Here is a 21,789-nt window from a genome sequence, read left to right as displayed (position 1 = left end):
TACTTTCTCAGTAATTACAGTAATGTGCAATCAATGCTTGTACTTGTTTTCTTCATAGTGCATACATTCTTATTCATTCAGTGCCTTTAGTCACAGTACAACAATATTGCAGCACCTTATTAACCTCTTAACTCCCGCCTGAACCGAGGGGATCTTTTTCCTCACGTCATCAGATTTTTTTTCCATCATTTTTTGTTGGGTATTCAACTCATTTTTGTAACTTTTTTGTCATTTTTTGTCACATTTTTGGTCAATTTTTTTTTTTTTTTGTCAAATTCTTTTGTCAAATTTTTATCACATTATTGTCATTTTTTTGTCACATTTTGTGACATTTTTTGTCACATTTCTGTGATTTTTTCGTCCATTTTTTTAATCAATTTTTTGTCACTTTTTCGTCCATTTTTTATCACATTTTTGTCACATTTTTTGTCAAATTTGTGTCACTTTTTCATCCATTTTTTATCACATTTTTGTCACTTTTTGTCACATTTTTTGTCCAATTTTTTTGTCCAATTTTTGTCATTTTTTGTCACATTTCTGTCATTTTTTCGTCAATTTTTTATCAATTTTTTGTTATTTTGTCGACATTTTTTTGTCAATTTCTTGTGACATTTTTGTGACATTTTTGCCACTTTTTCATAAATTTTTCGTCACTTTTTTGTCAATGTTTCCTCACTTTTTTTGTCACATTTCCATCATTGTTTTCGTCTCAGTTTTGTTGCTATTTTCACAGCTTTTTTCCAGAAGCTTTTGGACTGGGGTAAAGCCAAACTGGAGAAAATGTAATCGGTTCAGGTGGGAGTTAAGGGGTTAAGTCATGACAAGTAATACTCTTATTTGTACACCATTGCTCAAAGTGTTTTCCCTTTTATTCCTCAGGTGTCATCTCTTTGTCCTCATTGACCAACTCCTTCCTCTCCTCGGCGTCCATCTCTAAAAGGACGTTTCTCTTTTTCAAACAATGATCCAGTTGCAGTTTTTCTTTAGCCTCGATCGTCCACCTTTGTAGTGCGAGTCTTTTCAGGGCCGTCAATCGGGGAAGAGCGCGGAAGAGTGCGGGCAGCCATTCGGAGCAGGAGGCGGAGGCGAGAGGCCGCAGGCTGAGGTCCAGCTCCTCCAGGGATCCCAGTCCTCCCTGACTCCCAGAGGTGAGCAAACCGGACCAGCCATTAGCGCCCACTGGACTGTTGTGGGACAGATCTAAAATGCGCAGAGAGGAGAGGAAGCCGCCACGACACGCTGAGGCTGGAAGGGCAAAAACAAAAGAAACGGTTAAAAACGGAAACACAGTATACAAACGCTGGCCTGACTAGTTACATTTGTTTACAGCACATTAGAACACGGTTTTGTGAATGAATACATAAATACACAGCTCGATTGTCAGTAGCTTTCAGTCCTTACATAGCTGGATGACACCAGAAAGAAAGGTAATGACAAAAAAATAAATAAAAAACATAACCAAACAAAACAAACAGGGTTAACCAATGATAATTTCTCCCTTTCTCTATTTGTTTTTCTTCCCCTAAATGAATTAAACCAAAAAAATCCCTGCACCCAAGCTATGAAACCAATCATATCGATATAATTAAAGCAGTACTAAGTAACGTGTTTACTTTAATAAATCCTTTTCGTAGTCCCTGTGGGGGTAATACAAGTGTTTATGGGATGATTGGAGGGTCTTTCATCTCCCCCTGGTGTCTCTGGCCAGAAAACCATGTTTGCAACTTGACTGCCACCGGTGCGGAGAAAGCAATACACACTAATGTAATCACGAAGAAGAAGCTAACATGCTAACGGGCAAAGCTAACTGCGGGCTAACGTCACTTTAAACAGTATTTACAGCCAAGTTTGAGTGAAAAAAAAAAATTTCCATTGTATAATTGGATGCACAGTAACCCTCTCTCCCTTCGCCTTTCCTGTCAGCGTAGTATTTGCTCTCCAAGACAATTAATAAGTTAAAAAATCGTAACTTGCTACTACACCTGCAGTTGCGCTTATGGCCTCTAGGGGGAAGAGTTACTTAGTACTGCTTTAAATAATTGTGTGTCTTTCTATACCTTATATCTACTGCAACTTTCCCCCCTCCCCTTATCCCCAAACTGCTTTGTATTGCTCCAAGCACAGATGCAAATTTGTAGCGCGCCACTCAAATGCAATTGTGTATCATTCGGAACAAACTTTATAACTTGTCTCTCCTGTAATTCAAATATTTTAGTAGTTCGATTGATTTGACAGATGACAGGACCACAGTGGTACAGATAGTAGAGCAGGTCGTCTTGTGATCGGAGGATTGGCGGTTCAAACCCCGCAGGTGCACACTGTTAATGTGTCCTCATACACTGGTGACTGGTTCCTTGATGTAAAGCGCTTTGAGTGCCTAAAGCAGGTAGACAGCTGATTTATGAATGTGACCATTTGCTTTGATGATAAATTTCAGTGCAACTACAGAGTAGAATGAGCTCAGACCTGTTCACCACAACTGCCTCTAAAATCCTGCACTGTCACTCAAAAAGTTGTTAATTCGGAGCTTAGTATAGAAGCTGCAGTTACGCGTAAGACCTGAGGTGGCAGTAGTGAGTATAAAAATGACCAACTTGCATCTAGCCTTAACAAGGGGTAAAATATAGTTTTGGGAGAATATTATTATACACTTAATATGAATCCAACATTGTCTTTTTACTTAGAAATAGAGCTTTTGAGTGATTGCCTTTGAATCAAACTCAAAACAATAAACACGGACTAACACAGAAAGGTCCAAGGGGTTCGCAAGACAAAAAAGGTTGGCCACTGCCGTAAGTCATGGGTGACGGATCAAGGGATTCTCTGATCTGACCGACCACCAAACTACACATCTTTGTAGAGAATTGGAAAAAAGAGTAATCTAGCAATCGCATTTAGATAAGTCAATTTAGCATTTTTACATCTAAGGCTCACAAAACTCAGTATTTTCCCAAGTAGTAAGTGGTGTGAAGGTATTGTAAGTGAGTGATAAGAACAGTTTTTCTAATCGGTTACCCAGGTGCTGGATGTCGTCTGTCGTGAGCTCACAGCTGCTCAGCCTCAACTCCTGGAGCACAGACGGTTGAAGAGCATCGAGAAGCAGCGACAATCGTCCCCCGACCACTTTGCACCAGGAGAGGTCCACACAGCGCAGGTACGGCACTGCGAGGACTGAAAAGTACACGATTACTAATAAACACGTCACATTGAGGAAGCTGTAAACATGTAATGGAAATACGCCAGAAAGCCTCTCTATGTTCTCCAAAGCGTCTTCCTCTCTACTCTGCAAACCTTCCTCTTCATTTAACAGTGAGATTCAATACCAAATGTGGTGTAGGATTGGTGGCTGAGGCTGCAGTTGTTCAGAGGGAGGCTCTTCATGTGGGTTAGCGGCAGAGCGGATACTAGAGCGTGCACAGTGTCTTCTGCCCCCGGATTGGACGACACATTCAGCTCTGTCAAAGATATCAGTGAAGGCAGCATCTGGGCTGGAGACAAGAAACGAGGCACGAGTTAGATCTAACTGGGATACAGTTCTAGCAGCATCTCAAAACACAGGTTCAAGGGTTAGGATTAAAAAATGTGTATAAAAAGTGACATTTTGGCAAAGGTTGACTCAAACTCTGTAGGATCATATCCCACAAATGTTCCCAATCAGTTAAATATTGGATTTTAAATGAAAAGTGTCATAAAACTGAGGTGTTTGTGAAGGCTTTCTGTCGTACAGGAAGTATTCCTTGTATGAAACTTTTAAATTGTCCATCACTGGGCAAGTAAACATGAGGTCTCTAGCTTGACCTCACTTTCTGAGCACAAGAAGAAGCTAAAGCGAAACATCCTCAATTCAGTCCAGTTGAAGATTTAAAACAGGACACAAAAGTGGGTTGGTGGGGCCATTTTCAAAGTTCAAATCAACAATAATCTCTGAGGAATACAGCTGTGAGCATTATATAAACAGGAATTCATATTTTTACTTTAGTCACAGCTTGTCATCCAAAGGTAGTAGTGGGTTTTAAAGCCCCACCAGTTGAGAACGACTGATTTAAAAGCTTCACTACGATAAAGCTGAGGTGGTTTTAGCAAAGTAGTGTCACCAATGTGTTGTTCTTCATGCAGTACGGTACTTTTTTTCATAATTGAGCAACATCAGGATTGGAAAGCCATTATTATTACAGTTTTGAACCAATCTCTTTAATTAGACTTAACAAATCCTATTTTTTAAAACTTTAAATCTAACATTTCTAACCCAGGGCTTGTATGTCGGAGTGCATTAGTTCGCTCAGGCTGAGGTCCAGTGTCTCCAGCAGCGAGAGGTGAGTCAGGTGTGAGGAGATGAGTGGCAGGTGACCGGACAGGCCTTTGTTACAGGAGAGGTCCAAGTGACGCAGAGACGGCACGAACTGGAGAGAGTCGCCTAAAGACGAGCAACAACAGGAACAAAATGAGGGAGGAGTTCGACGTCATTCTGCAATAATATGTTCTAATATGTTTAGGACTCTTTTCAGTCTTTTTGACTGTAATATAAGCCTCTGATTGTCTTACCGAGAGCTTGTAGACTGTGAGCGGACAGACCGACTCTCTGAAGTCTTAAAGTTTTGAGAGAAGCAGCTTTGGACAGAGCAGAGGACAGTTCTTTAACTCCGTCAGTGAAGTGAGGATTACAGGAGACGTCCAGCACACACAGGCCAGACAGGGGCGACAGAATCCCTTCTGAAAAGACCACAATACAATGAATAAACTTTAAGAGGCTGATGTAATAAATGGATTAGCTACTTCCATTTAAAACATATATTTACAAAAGACAGTTATTATAGTTTTTTCTTTGGTTTGTTTCGTCACTTTCAGTGGAGGAGGTGAAGCCGTACCGAGCAAAGTGCCATCAGCTGCAGTGAGCTCGCAGGCCACAAGGTGGAGCTCTGTCAGAGAAGGCTGTAGTTTACCCACAAGGCCTTGCAGCGCACCGCCACCAAGAGCCCCGTTCCAGGATAGATCCAAGACCTCGACTGAAGGCAAGCAGGTCAGAGCATCTCCTACAAAACACAACCAATCACTGAACGTTACAGAAATCTAGAATTCCAAAACTAACAAAACTTCTGAGGGCTTATTGCACATTCATTTATAGGCATTATGAACAACAAATCCCCACTTTTAGGTTTTATGGAGCTTTGTAACTCACAGAACGGAGAACTGAAACAATATTCTTATTATCAAGAGCTTAATAACAATGTTATAATAATTCATTCCACATAATTTATATAAAATGTATCTTATTATATTGGATTTAAATGTATCTTTCATATAGTTATATTTATTACAGTGACAAATCCTGCTGACTAAATGGCAGCTGAACTCAACAAGGCCGTGGGAACCCAGGGCGCGACAGCACCCCCTGGTGGATCGTCTATGCATTACAGGCAATATTAAATAAATAGGAAATAAGCAAAGAAATAGTGTTTTGGGGGGCAATCTTGTCTCTCAGCACCCCCTAGCCAAAATATCTTCCCACTGCCCTGTATGTACATATGTATTTGATATGTGTACCCAATATCTACCACTAAAAACATGTACAATAGCCCAGTTTGAATGGAGTGTGTTTGCCTGCGTGAGTGAGTGGTGGGGGTCGGAGGGGCCGGGGGTGCAGATTGGCAGCCTTTCTTCCGTCAGTTTACCCCAGTGGCGGCTGTGGCTACAGGAGGAGCTTACCACATGAATGAATTAATAACACTGTAACTACAGTTTGGCACTTTGAGAAACTTGGTGTATATCATTATTATATTGCCATGTTAGTTATTGTCATTTTGTAACAAGAACATTTTGAGTCTCTGCGCGTTACATGTGGTGAATTGACAATAAAGATGGTTGAATTTAATATTGAATATTTACAAATCAAGCCGACAGGATTCACAAACAACTGAACTTCTTGAACGAGTAAGAGCTCACTTGAAATGTCCAGGCCTCACCCAAAGCAGCGATGTCTTGGTGATCAAGTCTGCAGCCGCTGAGCTTCAGAGCTGAGATCCATTTCATATGGTTTAAATGAGAGGTCAGGGCGCGGAGACTTCCACCAATCAGATCGTTCCAGGACAAATCCAGCTGCTCCAGCTGTGGGACATAGGGCAGCAGTGTGCCTAAGTGGAAAGAGTCAGGTAGGTTACTTTGAGTCCTATTGAGTTTGTTAAGAAACTTGTGAGTCCTTATCCTGGTTTAGACATACTTTCATTTAGCCATAATTTATGCTAGAGTTCTGTCTTAGGCCACAATTATAAGTAAAAGTACAAGTATTTGTATCCAGATAAGAACATTAAGTGGCTCTTAAGTGGCCTTGTGGTTGCATTTCTTTAATTAATGTTAACATGTTTATAGTGCCCCTCCTAGAACCGCCACCTTAACGTGGTGGAGGGGTTTGAGCACCCGAATGATCCTGGAGCTCTGTTGTCGGAGGCTTCGTGCCCCTGGTAGGGTCTCCCATGGCAAACAGGTCCTAGGTGACGGGTCAGACAAAGAGCGGTTCAGAAGCCCCTTATGAGAGACCAACAGGCCCGGTTAGAACCATGAGGTCGTCCTCCCGTGGACCCACCACCTGTAGGAAGAGCCATAGGGCTGGTGCAATGTGATTTGGGCAACTCCAACAGCTGCCCCCACGACCCGGCAACGGACAAGTGGAAGAAAATGGATGGATGGATGGATGGATGGATGGATGGATGGATGGATGGATGGATGGATGGATGGATGGATGTTTATAGTGTATGGAGTCAATACTGAATGGAAAGGGGATGTTGTTTTTTACCCAGTTCGAGGAGGTCAGTGGCAGTCAGGTCACAGTGGGACAGATTGATCCTCCCCTTTTCGGTGTCTTTCCCCAGTTTATGAAGAAAAGCACGAATTCGACCCCATCCGATGTCATGCTCCCCATCACCGACCTCTGCAACAACCGAGAAAATGATTATAGGAGATGCATCTGCAGTCTGTAGGTCACATATTTCAGACATTTTATGGTTAACTTTCTACATAAAAGTACAAGTAAGTAAAGTAGTCTAACCTGGGCTCTGTACCCTCTCCTCGGTCTCTGTGCTCTCTCGTATCACGGTCCGGTCAGATGCCCAGGACAGGAGCCTCCCCAGGGGTCTGCGGTCTGAGCGCTTCCTCCGGATCTGGTTTATTATGAGGTCTAGGGGCGAGCGCCTCACACTGCCGCTGTCCCGTGGACGCTGACCTCCTGTCCCAGCTGCCCAAAAGAGAGAATCGATTAAGGTTGTTTTTCAAAATGCATCTAGTTATTTTACTGCTCTTAAAAGTGCTGTTTCGAACCTAAGTTACATTGGCGTGTGACGAGTTATCAACAAATTAAGTTGGACAGCTGGGTTTTTGAGAACATTAGCACAATAGTTCCCAAAGCGGGGGTCGGGACACTGAAGTGGGGGTCACTAGAAGATTTTGAGATGATTCCTTACATTTCTGACAACATTGAATTTGATGTATTCTTGATTGAAAACAGCATAGTTTAGGGAAATTAAACCAGATATGAAAATACAGTATCCCAACTAACATCATTAAACCAGATATAAATGTTTTGCACCTTAAATAATTGTCAATACTCATACAGAAGAGAGTCCCGAGTTGTTTGTTGAGGGATTTTGGGGGTCATTTGGGAACCTCTGCATTAGTAACTTTACAGCTGAAGAGAAGAGATATCTATCGACTTCATACAAATTGTACAAATTACATCTATTTTGTGTGCAACTTGCGTAAAACTAATGGATGGCCCGTACGGGGATCGAACCCGCGACCTTGGCGTTATTAGCACCACGCTCTAACCAACTGAGCTAACCGGCCTGAGAAAGATGTGCATATGACATGAGAACGAACAAACAAACAAATTCAGTAAATTTACAACATTATAGATGTTATAGTCTGTCGTTTCATTAGTGACTGACGTCCATCTCCTTAGACCAGGGGCGTCAAACTCCTTTTAGGTCGCGGGCCGAAATTCAGCTCCCGCGTCATGGGCCGCATATAATAGAATATAATTTTTTCCAATAAATAAATAATAACGAGCTGTGATTTGGTCAAAGCCCCAACTTGACTGTAGCTTCATTAATAACACAGCTTACACTTACACTTGTATTGCACTTTACAAGCCTGTGTCACAAGTTCCTCAAAGTACTACATAGTCATTATTCATTCACTCCACACTTGGAGGTGGTAAGCTGTTATTGAAGCCACAGCCGCCCTGGGGCAGACTGTCCATTTACCACGTGGCTATATAATGTGTTGTTCATATCCTGAACTCTTATTATGTCAGTTCCCTCTACTGGACAAGTGTGGAACTCTTTCCTTTTTTTAATTTAATTCCCCCTAGTGGCTAGAATGAGCATTCTGGTTATTCTTTAAAAAATCATAACTCCGCACAGGAATGGGCTCGAGGCTTACTTTTTTTGTTCTTGCATCCTCTGGAAATTATGTTCTACAGGGCATGGCCGGATTAAATCATCTCCCACAGGCTGTATGTTTGACACTATTGCTTAACCCGGATGTTAATTTGTGCCTTTCTAAAATATGAATGGCCCGTACGGGGATCGAACCCTTGGCGTTATTAGCACCACGCTCTAACCAACTGAGCTAACCGGCCTGAAACATAAGACTATATGACATGAAAACTTGACAAACTCAAACTAATTCAGTAAATTCACAACATTATAGGCTTTATAGTCTGTCGTTTCATTAGTGACTGACGTCCATCTCCTTAGACGTTTTTTTTGTTCACTATACGGATGTTAATTTGTGCTTTAAAATATTAGTGGCCCGTACGGGGATCGAACCCGCGACCTTGGCGTTATTAGCACCACGCTCTAACCAACTGAGCTAACCGGCCTGACGCTCAGGGAAAAAATCCTATAATTCAGATCGTGTCGAGTGTCATATTCTGTCTACTCATAGGACATTATTGGACTTTCCCACAACATCAAACCCAGAGTAAAAGACAGTCTGCGCTACATTACAGGAAAACTAAGCAGCAGAGATATCTCACTGTATGCTATATGGACTCACCCGTGGTCGTACCGATGGGTTCCATGTTCATAACACACGCACGAGCTCTAATCTATAGCCTTCAAATGCCTAAAGACTGATGGACCCGTAGATCGTAAACGTCTCAGTGAAGCCTCTGGACTAGGCTATATAGTTGCGTTTTCTTTGTTTTGTCGCCTGTAAGAAACTTTGGAGTTCATTGAAAGCCGTGAGCCCTTCTGGACCAGCTCATAGCCATCACGTCCTTGCAGTCCTCTGAGGAATCCGATCCAAATCACTCGTATTTGGACGTATTTGGACTCTGGAACCTGTCCCGTGCTCGTCAGGTGCAGCAGCCACGGAACTGCGCCGTCCCGGAAGAGAGGCCACGCCCACTTAACACTTATTGATTTTTTATTTTTTTATTTTTTTTATTTTATTTACAATTGTTAACAACAAAGAGGAAGTAGTGAAGGTAGTGCCAGGGATATATTACATTTTACCAGAGGATCTGTCATTAAAAGAAAAAAACAACACTCAAAAACCTAACAAAAATATTAAGAGGAGCCAGGAGTAATATTGTACTTTTCTAGGATATACATTGTTTTACCTGCTTTTTTATTTTGTATTGAATTAATAGTAGACATATATAGGTTCAAGTCTGCAAGGAGCTTATTGTTTTCCTCACGCAACAACAATAAAAGCTTATGATGCGTTTGTGTAGGCCTGAAAAACCGTAATATTTAGGGCTAGACATAAACATTTTTGCGCACACACTATTGCTTGTCTTTTCAAAGAGTGTGTTGGCGTGTAAATCATGTAAAAAACCTACTTTAGGTTTAACCTCTTAACTCCCGCCTGAACCGAGAGCATTTTCTCCAGTTCAGCTTTACCCAAATCCTGTAGGCCAGTGTAACACCTCATTTGAAAGACCTACAAAACTAAATTGATCTTTTTCCTCACATCATCACATTTTTTTTCATTATTTTTTTTGGTGGGCACTTTTTTTTGTCACTTTTTCGTCAAATGTTTCGATTTTTTTGGTCCATGTTTTTGTCACGTTTTCGTCAATTTTTTCTAAATTTTTCGTCAAATTTTTCTCACTTTTTTGTCAATTTTTTGTCCATTTTTGTCATTTTTTTGTACATTTTTTGTCACATTTTTTGTCACTTTTTCGTCCATTTTGTCTCACTTTTTTCACATTTTCATCCTTGTTTTCGTCTCAGTTTTGTTGCTATTTTCACACCTTTTTTCCAGAAGCTTTTGGATTGGGGCAAAGCTGGAGAAAATGTGTTCGGTTCAGGTGGGAGTTAAGGGGTTAACTAATAGCCCCTTTAGTTATGTCTGAACAGAATCTTTAAAAAAAAAATAGTAGAAATTAAAAATTGATAAACAAATAAATCCATCTGGCCTGAATAACAATTTGTAACTTTAAAAGAAGCAACCAAAGTAAAAAAAACAAAACACATTTCTCCATAAATAGGCTGCATGTCTCATCAGCATCAGCTGTTCATCGCTGCACACCTGGTGCTGCAGATTGCCTCTGAAGGTTTTGGGATCCTCTCCGATTCAGTTGCATGTTTCCATATTCTTTGGCAAGAGTGGCCTTGCTTTCTGCTTTGAAAATAAGCAATGGAGCTTTTCATGAGGTGAGGTCAAATTGGTTACTGATCAGATAAGATAATCCTTTATTGATCTCACAATGGAGAAATTTAATTGTTAAATAAGCTCTCAAGAAACACTCACACACTGTGCAAAAAAGACAGGAAATGTGCAGTCAATTAAATAGTAAACAAAGGTATCTTGTATACAATGAATGCAAATAATACAAAATGAAGTTTGAGCAGACAAATACAAAAGTCTAGTCTTGTTTTAGCATATATTTCCATATATTTCCTGGGATGTTTTAAATGTTTTGTGCTGATGTATTTTGTCCAGGTGGTTGTTGTGTTGGATTACAGTAGCAGTACACTGGACAAATGGTAAGTCTAGAAAGGTTAATGACATACTGGCTAACTTTGTTGAACTCTTTATCATGACGTCTCTCTTTCAGCAATTCATAGGCCTAATGCTCCCAGCGGCGAGTGGGGACGCTCTCCGTGGCGCCAGGCAAGTAGCAAACACTAAATTATAAAGTATCTGCTTTTGTTCAAACTAATTCAAGTAGCCTAGTTTACATCCTAAAGGAGTCGCCATGTGCTGTATAACAATTTCAAGCTGCAAAGCCTCTAGTGTAGTATCTAAGTTGGTTTAGTTATTTGCCCCAATTCACAAGTATATGCCGTTTTAAACTAAAACGGAAATACAAAATCACAAACTGTTAATTTTATGCTGAAAAATCTCTTTGAACCCCTGGCTCTGTGCCTCATGGCCTGCCCTCACCCCATTTTGGGAACCCCTGGTTTGCATCGTGACTTAATATTTACTATCATGTCTGTCACTTTTCTGCTCTTTTAACTCCACAAAGCAAGCTTTTGGTAAGTAACTGTTAAACTTTGCCCCTTTGACGCCTCAGAAACCGCCACTCCGGATGCCCCCCTATGTGCCGCACCGGACGCCCCCCTATGTGCCACACCGGACGCCCCCCTATGTACCACACCGGACGCCGCCCTATGTGCCACACCAGACGCCGCCCTATGTGCCACTCCAGACACGACTTTCTGTGCCGCTCCGGACGCCGCCCTATGTGCCGCTCCGGACACCGCCCTATGTGCCGCTCCAGACACGACTTAATTTGCCTGTTAAGCCGCCAGCCAAACCTTCTTTCCGGCTACCCATCTACCCTCATTTCCACCACTCTTTCAACCCTCCTTACAACCCGCCCTACCGCCCACAGTACCCCAAACTACCAAAATCATCGCCTTCTCAAGCCCACCCTCCCTTCTTCCCTCCAGCCAAGGCTCTAGCTCCAAGATCGGTGCAACCACCTGAGTACCAGCAGCAGCAGTGGTGGTGGGTGCCCACAAACACCCAGACGCACCCTCAAAAGGTCCCTCAAACACCACCGCCGCTTCCTCCAAGGGGCAACGGAAAACTAGTTCCGTATTGGCCAAACTATGACTTCTATTTACCACAGCAGAAGCAGCAAGTACCGGCACCTACTCGATCTACAGCGCCGGTGAAGACGCACTTTGAATTTTCCTGGAAGGCAGGAGTACCAGCACCATCTTACGCACATTTCCTCGACGAGCTCCGCCCTCCTCCTGGTGCCTCTAAACCTGGCCATTTAGTGAAGACGCCAGCAGGGCCGAGCTTTGAGCGGCCTCAGCAACGAGGGGAGTGGGTTCCAACGTTTCAGTGAAGTCGATGGTCCTGAAATGGCGAAATCTGCCACTTTGTTCTAATTTGGTGTCACAAAGTTGCTGGTCCGTCAAAGAAAACGCATTGTCAAGCCATCGTGCCAAACAGTGAGATGGTTTTTTCGGCATGATTGAACAATGTGAAGTTTACCTTGTGTTTGCATATGTGTTTCATTTAATTTCCCCTGATTATTTTACAAAATAAAGAGCATTTATTTTACTTTTGTGTTGTGTGATGCTGTTCGTTCACTTTCCACTATGAAGGAGGAACTTCCCACAGTCCTGCCCATAGTCTTGCATGTGCGTAATCTAAACCTAACTTGTCTCATTTACTTAACATTTTCCAATACACAAAGGGGTATTTTATGTTTTATTGGTCAAATAAATCAGAAATAATACAACTGTGTGTAGCCGCTCTTGTGCCCAGTGTAGACGGATTGGTGGTTGAACACTAGTAACTTTGTCGCCTCCGCTTCACATTCAAATGAGTGGAAGTTTTTTCTTGCTGTGAAAACAAAAGTTGATTATTAAACTGCGCTGAGTGATAATTTAAAGGAACAAAACTATATATATTTTATAACCTTCACCAACGAAGAAGTTTGCACAGTAAAAGGTGAGCTTGATCCCATTTGGTGAGTGATCAATGAAATTCCTCATCCATTCAAAAGCATTCTTCTCCGGATGCCACTGAGTGCTGTAAATGGGGTAGTCATAAGCTGAAAAACAAGTTTGGGAGACAGTGAGGGAACGCCTGGTGAGTGGTGGAGGGCCTGTTGGGACAGATTGGTGACGGTGACATGGGACTCATGCATGTAAACACACCACGTCGGATTGTAGCCTTGGGCTGATTTCCATCCATCGTCCCACCAGTGTTAATTTCGTCGACTAAAATATTTAGTCTTAATTTTAGTCAAAGTGATATTTTTGTGACTAAAACTAAATCAAAAGTTTCTCATGAGACTAAAACTATGACTAAAATGTCCAGATGTTTTAGTCGACTAAAATAAGACTAAATAAAAATGAAAAGGAGAGACTAAAATCATCCAAACTTCTATTGAGCGTCTGAAAGAGCTTCAGATCATGTAAATTTACTGTTAAAGGATCAGCTCTGAGCTTTGTTCATGTGGGAGAAGCTCCATGAAGCAGAGGACCTGATTAAATATGATTATAATTAATGTCATCAATGCAAAGTCGACTAAATTAGTCTTAATATTAGTTGGCTAAATTGACATGCAATTTTAGTCAACTAAAACTAAATTTTTTCGACTAAATCTCGACTAAAATTACATTACAAGACTAAAGACTAAATTAAAATATGTTGTTAAAATTAACACTGCGCCCCACACTCTCAAACGCTCATTAATCCTGGCACATTGTCGTTGTGTCCTTGGGCAAGACACTTCACCCACATTGCCCCCAGTGTCTGCGTACATTGGTGTATGAATGAGAGTATGAATGGGTGAGTGGATCCTTTCTGTAAAGCGCTTTGAGTGCCTAATGTAGGTGGAAAAGCGCTATATAAGTTGAGACCATTTGTACATGCAAACTCCACACTCCACCCAGAGATCGAACCTGGGACCTGCTGTGAAGCGCTAGACACTGTGCCCCTTTAGTTTAGTTTAGTTTAGTTTATTTGTTCATTTGAGCAGTTAAAATTCTGCTCAAAAGGAGTGGGCCGAAGCAAAAGCTTATAAATGCCCACCCCTTTGGTCGACTTAAAACAGCAATGCAAATAAGTTTACCTTCCTAGTCTAAGGTTACCATTTTTACATACTGAGATATGTTCTTACCTGAGCTTAGACGAGTTGATGTGTACCTGTCTGGTCTTTGTGCGTGCGCTCAGTCTCGCACAACGACCAAACATGTTGTTAGCATTTGGCCTCTCCCAATGTATTCCTATAGCTCCAAACAGGGTTGAAATCGGAAGCGACTACGCTCTTCCACGGGCACGCACAATAACCAGACAGGTACGTATCAACTCGTCTAAGCTCTGGTAAGAACGTATCACAGTGTGGAAGAACTGTGTGCCCTCAGTCACGCTAAAAGACCAAAGAAGCTGTTCACATTCGGCATCTCCCAGTATATACCTATAAAGTTAAAGACCAAGCTCTTCCACGAGCACAAAGATCAGACAGGTACGCATCAACTTGTCTAAGCTCAGGTAAGAACATATCTCAGTATGTAAAAACGGTGGCCTATTCCTTTAACATAAGTGTATTTACCTTCAAATGTGGCAACAATCTCGTCGGCGCCGACGTGGTGAGTGGAAAGAACACGATAAAATTTCTTGAGTTTCTCATTTTTGTTGAAAAGCTGCAAGAACCAATATAATTATTGAAAAACAAGAACCTAAATTAACAATTAAAATGGTAAGTTAAGTTAAGTCTCTAGCCCATTCCTGTGCGGAGTTATGATTTTTTAAAGAATAACCAGAATGCTCATTCTGGCCACTAGGAGGCATTACATAAAAAAAAGAGAGAAAGAGTTCCACACGTGTCCAGTAGAGGGCACTGACATAACAAGAGCTCAGGAAATGAACAACACATTATATAGCCACGTGGTAAATGGACAGTCTGCCCCAGGGCGGCTGTGGCTTCAATAACAGCTTACCACCACCGAGTGTGGAGTGAATGAATAATGACGACTACGTAGTACTTTGAAGGACACGGGCTTGTAAAGTGTATTACAAGTATAAGCCATTGTTTTTAATGAAGCTACAGTAAAGTTGGGGCTTTGACCAAATCACAGCTTATTAATATTCATTTATTGGAAAAATGTTCTCTTTTATATGCGGCCCGTGACCCACTGTGGGGGCTGAATTTCGGCCCGCGGCCCAAAATGAGTTTGACACCCCTGCTCTATGGGCACATAAAGTTGCTTACAAGTATTAATCCAATGAAGTTCTTAAATCCAGTGGTTTAGTTAAATCCATGTGTGTCTTTATGGGACAGACAGTTCAGGAGTGACCTTACCTCAGCTGACACACTGTACTTGTGAGCATGGGCTGCCAGTGGCTCTGTCGCTAGAACCTCCATAAAGTCAGCTGGGAAATCCTTAAACATCCTGCTCTCTTTGACTTCTGCAACACGTTAACAGCTCAATTATATTGCAAATGCTAAATATACTGAACAGGAAAATGCTGAAAGCACCATCTGTAAAGGTTAGAGGCAGTGACACGCCGGATGTGTTGGTGCGTATCCTCAAGTTCACCTCGGACGTCAGATAGGCCAGGTGCTGAAGTCCAAGACATGTGCCCCAAATCGGAAAGTAGTCTCCTTTCTGATTCGCCTGCAATCATATTTTACTTCAGTTCTTGGTTTGAACTTAATTTAGCATGAAAGTCACAGTGAGATTCACAATTTCTTATAAATAATCCAGACATAAGTAAAATGTTTAACCTCTTTACCCCCGCTTTAACCGAGTGAATTCTCTTTAGTTCAGCTTTACTCAAATCTGTAAGTTTACAGCCTATAGGCCAGAGCAACGGCTCATTTGAAAGCTAAGACCTACAAAACGATCAGTAGCGTTGTTGCCGTGTTGTCGCTACCTTTTTTGACATTCCTTTTCATTGCTTTTTTTGTTGCTCTTTTGTGCCGTTTTTGTCACATTCATGTTACATTTTCCCCACTTTTCAGTTCTTTTGTGGCTTTTTTGTTGCATATTTGTGGCATTTTTTTTTTTTAAGAAGCTTTTAGATTTGGGTAAAACCAAACTGGAGAAAATGTGCTCGGTTCAAGTGGGGGTTAAGAGGTTGGAAAGATACGGTCCGAGCATATACAAATGAGCAAAAAATCTGAGTGTGATGAGATCTTTATTTTTATGTAAGTAATTTGAGGCAACACGTTGGTGTTGGTAACACTGGTTAGCGCTCGTGCTTCACAGCTGGAAGGTCCCAGTTGGAGTTTGCACAGGTTTCCTTCGAGTACTACAGTTTCCCCCACCACTAAAAACAGTCAGCTGACCCCAGGGCAGCTATGGCCACAGCCACTACCACCACTGAGTGTAGAATGAATCTAAATTGTTCCATGTAAAGCACTTTATGAAAAGGTGCTGTACCAAATAAAGTACTTTTCTTCTTAAGTGTAAAAAAAAACTTGCCTCATGGACTGATTTATGATACTCAAATCTTTATTTTTCCAGTGTGGGCCCAGTGCTGGGTAAAGTGCAGCACATTGAGGAAAACTACAGCGTCACATGGAAAACAAGCGACGAACCATGACGTCAAGGTTTCCAAACTCTTCAGCTCACACCTTACACATGTTCTCCCATTTATCACATTAAAGGGACTCTACGGAGTTTAAAAATGTTAAAATTATGCCCCCCCCCAAAAAATTATCCTCCTTAAATGATCCCCCACATGTTCCAGCCATGTCCTAATGTGTAGAATGAGCTCAGACCTGGTCACCACAACTGCCTCTAAAATCCTGCATTGTCTCTCAAAAAGGTGTTAATTCGGATCATGCACGAGCTTAATATAGAAGCTGCAGTTACGCGTATGACCCGAGGTGGCAGTAGTGAGTATAAAATGGCCAACTTGCATCTAGCCCCTTTAAGTAACGGCACCTCTGTCTTCTTTAAGGTCATACATTTCTTATCTTCTGGCGGCTGTGTGGAGTGTGAGGAGCAGGCGCAGATAGAAATGAAATGACGAGTGTCTTCATCACATGGTTGAAATCTAAGTTTATCTAGTTTAGCGTAAGAACAACTGAGAGTATAGGGTAGAAGACATCCGATAGTGTGTCATGTCAGAAACACCCTGCACCCACCTCAATGGCCAGATCGTAAAATATCTTTGCAGTTCTGGCGTAGCTGGATGTGGCGATTTTGCAAGGCCCTCCAGGTAACAGGATCCTATTCAAATAAACAAGATAAACTGGTTGGACAATCCTTTGTTTGAGAGGACAACATGGAGAAGACTGGTGTTTTGTCATCAACGGCTTTACACAGGTACCTCTAAAGTACTCCTCATTTGTCAAATACCTGATCAAATACCTTAAAGTACTCAGGAAATACTGGAAATGTTATTATTGGATACATGATAGACAAACCCCACCCTTGTTCGACTATAGGATAAGAAATGAGCCTCCCTCGAAACAAAACATACCCATTGATGGAGTTGAACAGTTTTTTATATTCCTCCTCACTTTGGTTTGGCCTGGACGAAATACAGAAACAGTTAAAGACATAGAAAACAATTTAATAAATGGAGGCAAGACAAAAAGTCTGACATGATAGGAATGACTCTGGCCCCGGCCAACTCCAAGAACTTGACATAAGAGGCCGACATGTAGACTGTGGTGATGCCGTCGTCACTTGTCTTCTCCAAAACCACGATCCCTGGAACAACATATATACTATATATATATATAAATTATACTAGGAATAATGCTGTCTTTGATATACAGGTGAAGCTCGGAAAATTAGAATATCGTTAAAAAGTGCATTAGTTTCCGTTATTCAACTTACGCTATGAAACTAATATATGAGACTCATTACATGCAAAGGGAGACATAGCCTTTATTTGTTATTATTTTGGTTTTTATGGCTCAGCTTGTGAAAATGGACTGTAAGCCATAATCATATTAGTTTCACATTTTAAGTTGAATTACAGAAATAAATGAACTTTTGAACTTTTTTCCGAGTTTCACCTGTATCTAACACTTTTCTCATTAATGCATTGTGTGCCTTGAGTTCACACACTTTTCTTTTTTCTATTTCAATTTCAAGCATCATGTGAGTACTCTTCTTTTTTAATGACAAATTTGCATGAAAAAACATTTGAAATACTAGCTTCATCAGTAACCAGAATAGGCCTAGTCGTATCGATCATCAAAGTATGTTTTATTTTCGTATAGCGCCTTTTAACAGCCAAATGATTCACAATTCATTCAATGTGATAAAGAAGAAATAATCAGCTGATAACATTGTAATAGCGCGTTTAATAGTGCAAATATGAACGATTTATATTAATGCACAAGCATAGACTCATGCATCGGTTTCTTGCAGATAAGGGGTAGGTTAATTATAAGTTTGAAATACTTTTCTGCTCAAATGAATAAATAAATGAAAAATAATAATCATAATAAAGGATCTTTTCACCGCCCCAGTAGTGTAGCAAAGCTCTGCAGAATCTTACCGATGATGGGCTTGTCATTTCTGACGCCTGAAGAAGACATGGTGCAGAAAGAGTGAAGGAGATGCAGAGCAGACGCAGGTGTGAGTGAAAGACTTCAGCAGAAACAAGTGTTTTAGTTCAATGATGAAAACTGGTTGTTCGTGTTTGCACTTAAAGTGTACGGTACAGAGATGACCTGAAGGTATGCAGCGAAGGAACAACAGGAACTGAGGAGCAGAGGGAAAACGGTCTTCCATGTAGTATTTCTGCACCAATGACAAGCCTAAAATATTTCTAATTTATATTAAGGCGAGACACTGCAGGTGAATAGGGAAAAAATGTATATTCACAGATATCAATTTGAAGCTTTTGCTGTAGATCACTGGCGTAAATGTGAGAAAAACATACAAAAACATTGCAAGTTTTCTGTCATTTTATCTTTTCTTATAAGAACAAGGTGTTTTATGCCTAAAAATGCCCCAAATTTCCCATCTTTTCGGCGACGAAATCTGAATAATGGATAGAGCTACATTCAAATGTATGGTTTCATTTATTAATGAGATGCCAAGACTTTTTCAGAGGGGATTTTGGATTTCTTGTTTAGTTTTAAAATAAGCTGTTTTTTAGTGGAAAAATTTGTAAAAATGTAATTTTCGTCTTATTTTTTGACATTCAAAAGTCGATAAATGGGGCTTAAGGGATTAAATAATAAAAAATCCCTCTAAAAAAATCTTCCAAATATTGTTCAGTCCAAGGCTGGAAAATGTGAAGTCTTTAGGTCCGACTGACGTGGACATAGTGTCGCCACAATGACAGAAAAATGTGTTTTGAGAAAAAGGCCCTTGAAATTGCATTGTCCCATATAAGTCTATGGGGGAACATTGAGCAGCGCAATATTTAAACATGTTATTGTGAAGATTAGGCATATTTTCTGTTTCCGGGTGAAAGCTTGTATGTTCAGAGACCAATTTGGCCCAAAACCTGAAAACTGAAAAAAATGAGTTTGCCTGTAGTGTCTGCCCTTAAAAAAAATACAGTTTAACAGCAGTCTAAGTAAGTCAATGTACTTAACCCTCATGCGCTCCATCCACATCTCAAAGCGTATTGACTGGAGAGCTTACAGTGTATATGCCAGTGTGACACCTATTTGAAAGCCTAGACCTTCTAGTTTCTAAAAATATGTGTTACATTTGCCGTTCTTAACCCTAATCATATCCTGATTAGGGTTAATTAACCCTAACCCTAGTCCCCTGATCGGGGGGAAGGCAGGTAACCTACACACGCCTAAAAGGACTTTTAGGATCTGGGGTTTAAGTAAAAGGCTTTTGTTTCAATCAATCAATCAATCCAAACGTTATTTATAGAGTGCTTTTCATACAAGGCTGTAGTGCAAAGTGTTTTACAGATTAAAAAATTCCCAACCACCCACTGATGCAAATAGGAGCAGACAACATCGCACACACACGCACGCACGCACGCACGCACGCACGCACGCACGCACGCACGCACGCACGCACGCACGCACGCACGCACGCACACACACACACACACACACACACACACACACACACACACACACACACACACACACACACACACACACACACACACACACACACACACACGACACAAACTGTCCTGTGGGTGTGTTTGTTTCAAGATCCTTTGATACGTTTTTTTGTAATAGTAAAAATCTTCACTATTTTCACCCAATTAAAAGTTTGATTGGCAACTTTTACCACTAGGCCTTTCTGTACTTTTACTCAAGTAATGAATCACTGATGATATTAAGAGACAGAGTTCCCTCAGAGTTGCTTCAAGCAGAACTATGAAAATCTCATCCAAACTCAACAACTCAACATACTTTTGGGTCCCAACCCCCAGGTCAGGTCATCTTCACATAACTATAGGTCACAAAAATAGTTGGCATTTCTTTTCCCACGTATTTTTAGCATTGACTTTTCAAAAAAGTCAATTATTAAGAGCCGGCTAATCAGCTATATGCTAACTACCAACACTTGTGCAGGTATTTTACAAGAAAGAAACAAACAATACCTGAAAATACAATGAAATTACTTTTATAATTTTGCAGTTTATAACGTTTTAGACAAATCTTCAATTTGACCTTGTATGTTTCATGTCCGTGAGTTAGCACATAGCTGATTAGCCGGTGCCGTGATGTTAAACTATTAATGGGACTATAAGGAGTTTAAAAATGTTAAAACTAAGTATTTTCATCCCCCTACATGTTCCCGCCATGTCCTAATGTGTAGAATGAGCTCAGACCTGTTCACCACAACTGCCTCTAAAATCCTGCACTGTCACTCAAAAATGTGTTACTTCGGATCCAAATTGCCGTCATGCACGAGCTTAATATAGAAGGTTCAGTTACGCATAAGACCTGAGGTGGCAGTAGTGAGTATAAAATGACTAACTTGCATCAAAAGTCAATACTAAAAACACATGGGATTTTTTGTGCCGGACCCCGACATGTGAGCGGGAGTGGGTGGGGCTGTGGAGCTCTATTTACAGCATGTTTTGTTTTTCCACATTTAAAATAAGTAACATTTTATTATGAGAGAGCTATAGCTACAGTGTTCCGAGCCTAAAAAGGGGTGGGGAATCACACTTGAATATCAAATATCTTAGAAAACAATTAATCCACATTCTGTACACCAGTGGTTCTCAACCTTTTAGAGCCGCGACCCCCATTATAACTGGTAAAGGGGTTGGTGACCCCCTCGCCCGGGTCACACCATGAGAAATAGGAACATTAGCCTACATAATTCTTTAAAAAACAAAGAAAACAAACTAATGGCTGAAATAAAATTCATCAAACTACGAAAAAATACTGGCACTCTGGTAAAACTAACACATGCTACAATAAAACATTAGATTATATGCTAATGAAAATATGTATATTTTATCTAAATGATCCGGCAACCCCCCAAATTTGTCTCGCGACCCCCAGGTTGAGAACCACTGCTGCACACTATGGTGACCTCTAATAAAAAGGAAAGAAGACCTGGGAGGCCCTTTTTCAGACAAAAAAAGTTTCTTAAATATTCTTATTTTATCGTCCTATTTAAATGTATATCGATTACTGCAATGGCTGCCATCGCCTGATGTAATTTGATGAAGTTAAAACATCAGGGTATTATGTTATGTACACGCACAGTCAGATCTCAACCGGTTTGGCTCGTCTTACACATAACACCCAGAGTGCCCTGCAGTGTTTATTTATGCAGATTATTTAGAAAGCACACACTCCTATAGCACGAAATATAAAACTGCTTTAAAGGGGCGAGATGCAAGTTAGTTATTTTATACTCACTACTGCCACCTCAGGTCTTATGCGTAACTGCAGCT

General features: G+C 40.9%; 2 protein-coding genes across 2 annotated transcripts; both read right to left on the bottom strand.

The window, feature by feature from the left end:
* Positions 1 to 23: 23 nt before the first annotated feature.
* On the bottom strand, positions 24 to 9,117 carry lrrc31 (leucine rich repeat containing 31). The gene is made up of 11 exons (XM_079576122.1): positions 9,049 to 9,117; positions 7,040 to 7,225; positions 6,788 to 6,922; positions 5,961 to 6,128; positions 4,866 to 5,030; positions 4,543 to 4,710; positions 4,247 to 4,414; positions 3,324 to 3,488; positions 3,016 to 3,171; positions 823 to 1,245; positions 24 to 131 (listed from the first exon to the last, which is right to left on the bottom strand). The coding sequence occupies exons 1-10, from the start codon at positions 9,077 to 9,079 to the stop codon at positions 869 to 871; spliced, it is 1,719 nt and encodes a 572-aa protein (XP_079432248.1). The 5' UTR covers positions 9,080 to 9,117; the 3' UTR covers positions 24 to 131; positions 823 to 868.
* A 3,574-nt stretch (positions 9,118 to 12,691) lies between these two features.
* LOC306977806 (gamma-glutamyl hydrolase-like) lies at positions 12,692 to 18,481 on the bottom strand (the record flags this gene model as incomplete). Its single annotated transcript, XM_079576248.1, has 9 exons — positions 12,692 to 12,810; positions 12,893 to 13,021; positions 14,528 to 14,618; positions 15,278 to 15,384; positions 15,455 to 15,593; positions 17,072 to 17,156; positions 17,410 to 17,460; positions 17,534 to 17,642; positions 18,442 to 18,481. The coding sequence occupies 9 exons, from the start codon at positions 18,479 to 18,481 to the stop codon at positions 12,692 to 12,694; spliced, it is 870 nt and encodes a 289-aa protein (XP_079432374.1).
* Positions 18,482 to 21,789: the final 3,308 nt, after the last annotated feature.

The sequence above is a fragment of the Gobius niger genome (genome assembly GCF_951799975.1).
Source record: "Gobius niger genome assembly, chromosome: 18".
NCBI classification, from domain to species: domain Eukaryota; kingdom Metazoa; phylum Chordata; class Actinopteri; order Gobiiformes; family Gobiidae; genus Gobius; species Gobius niger.
This window is presented reverse-complemented; position numbering and strand designations above follow the sequence as displayed.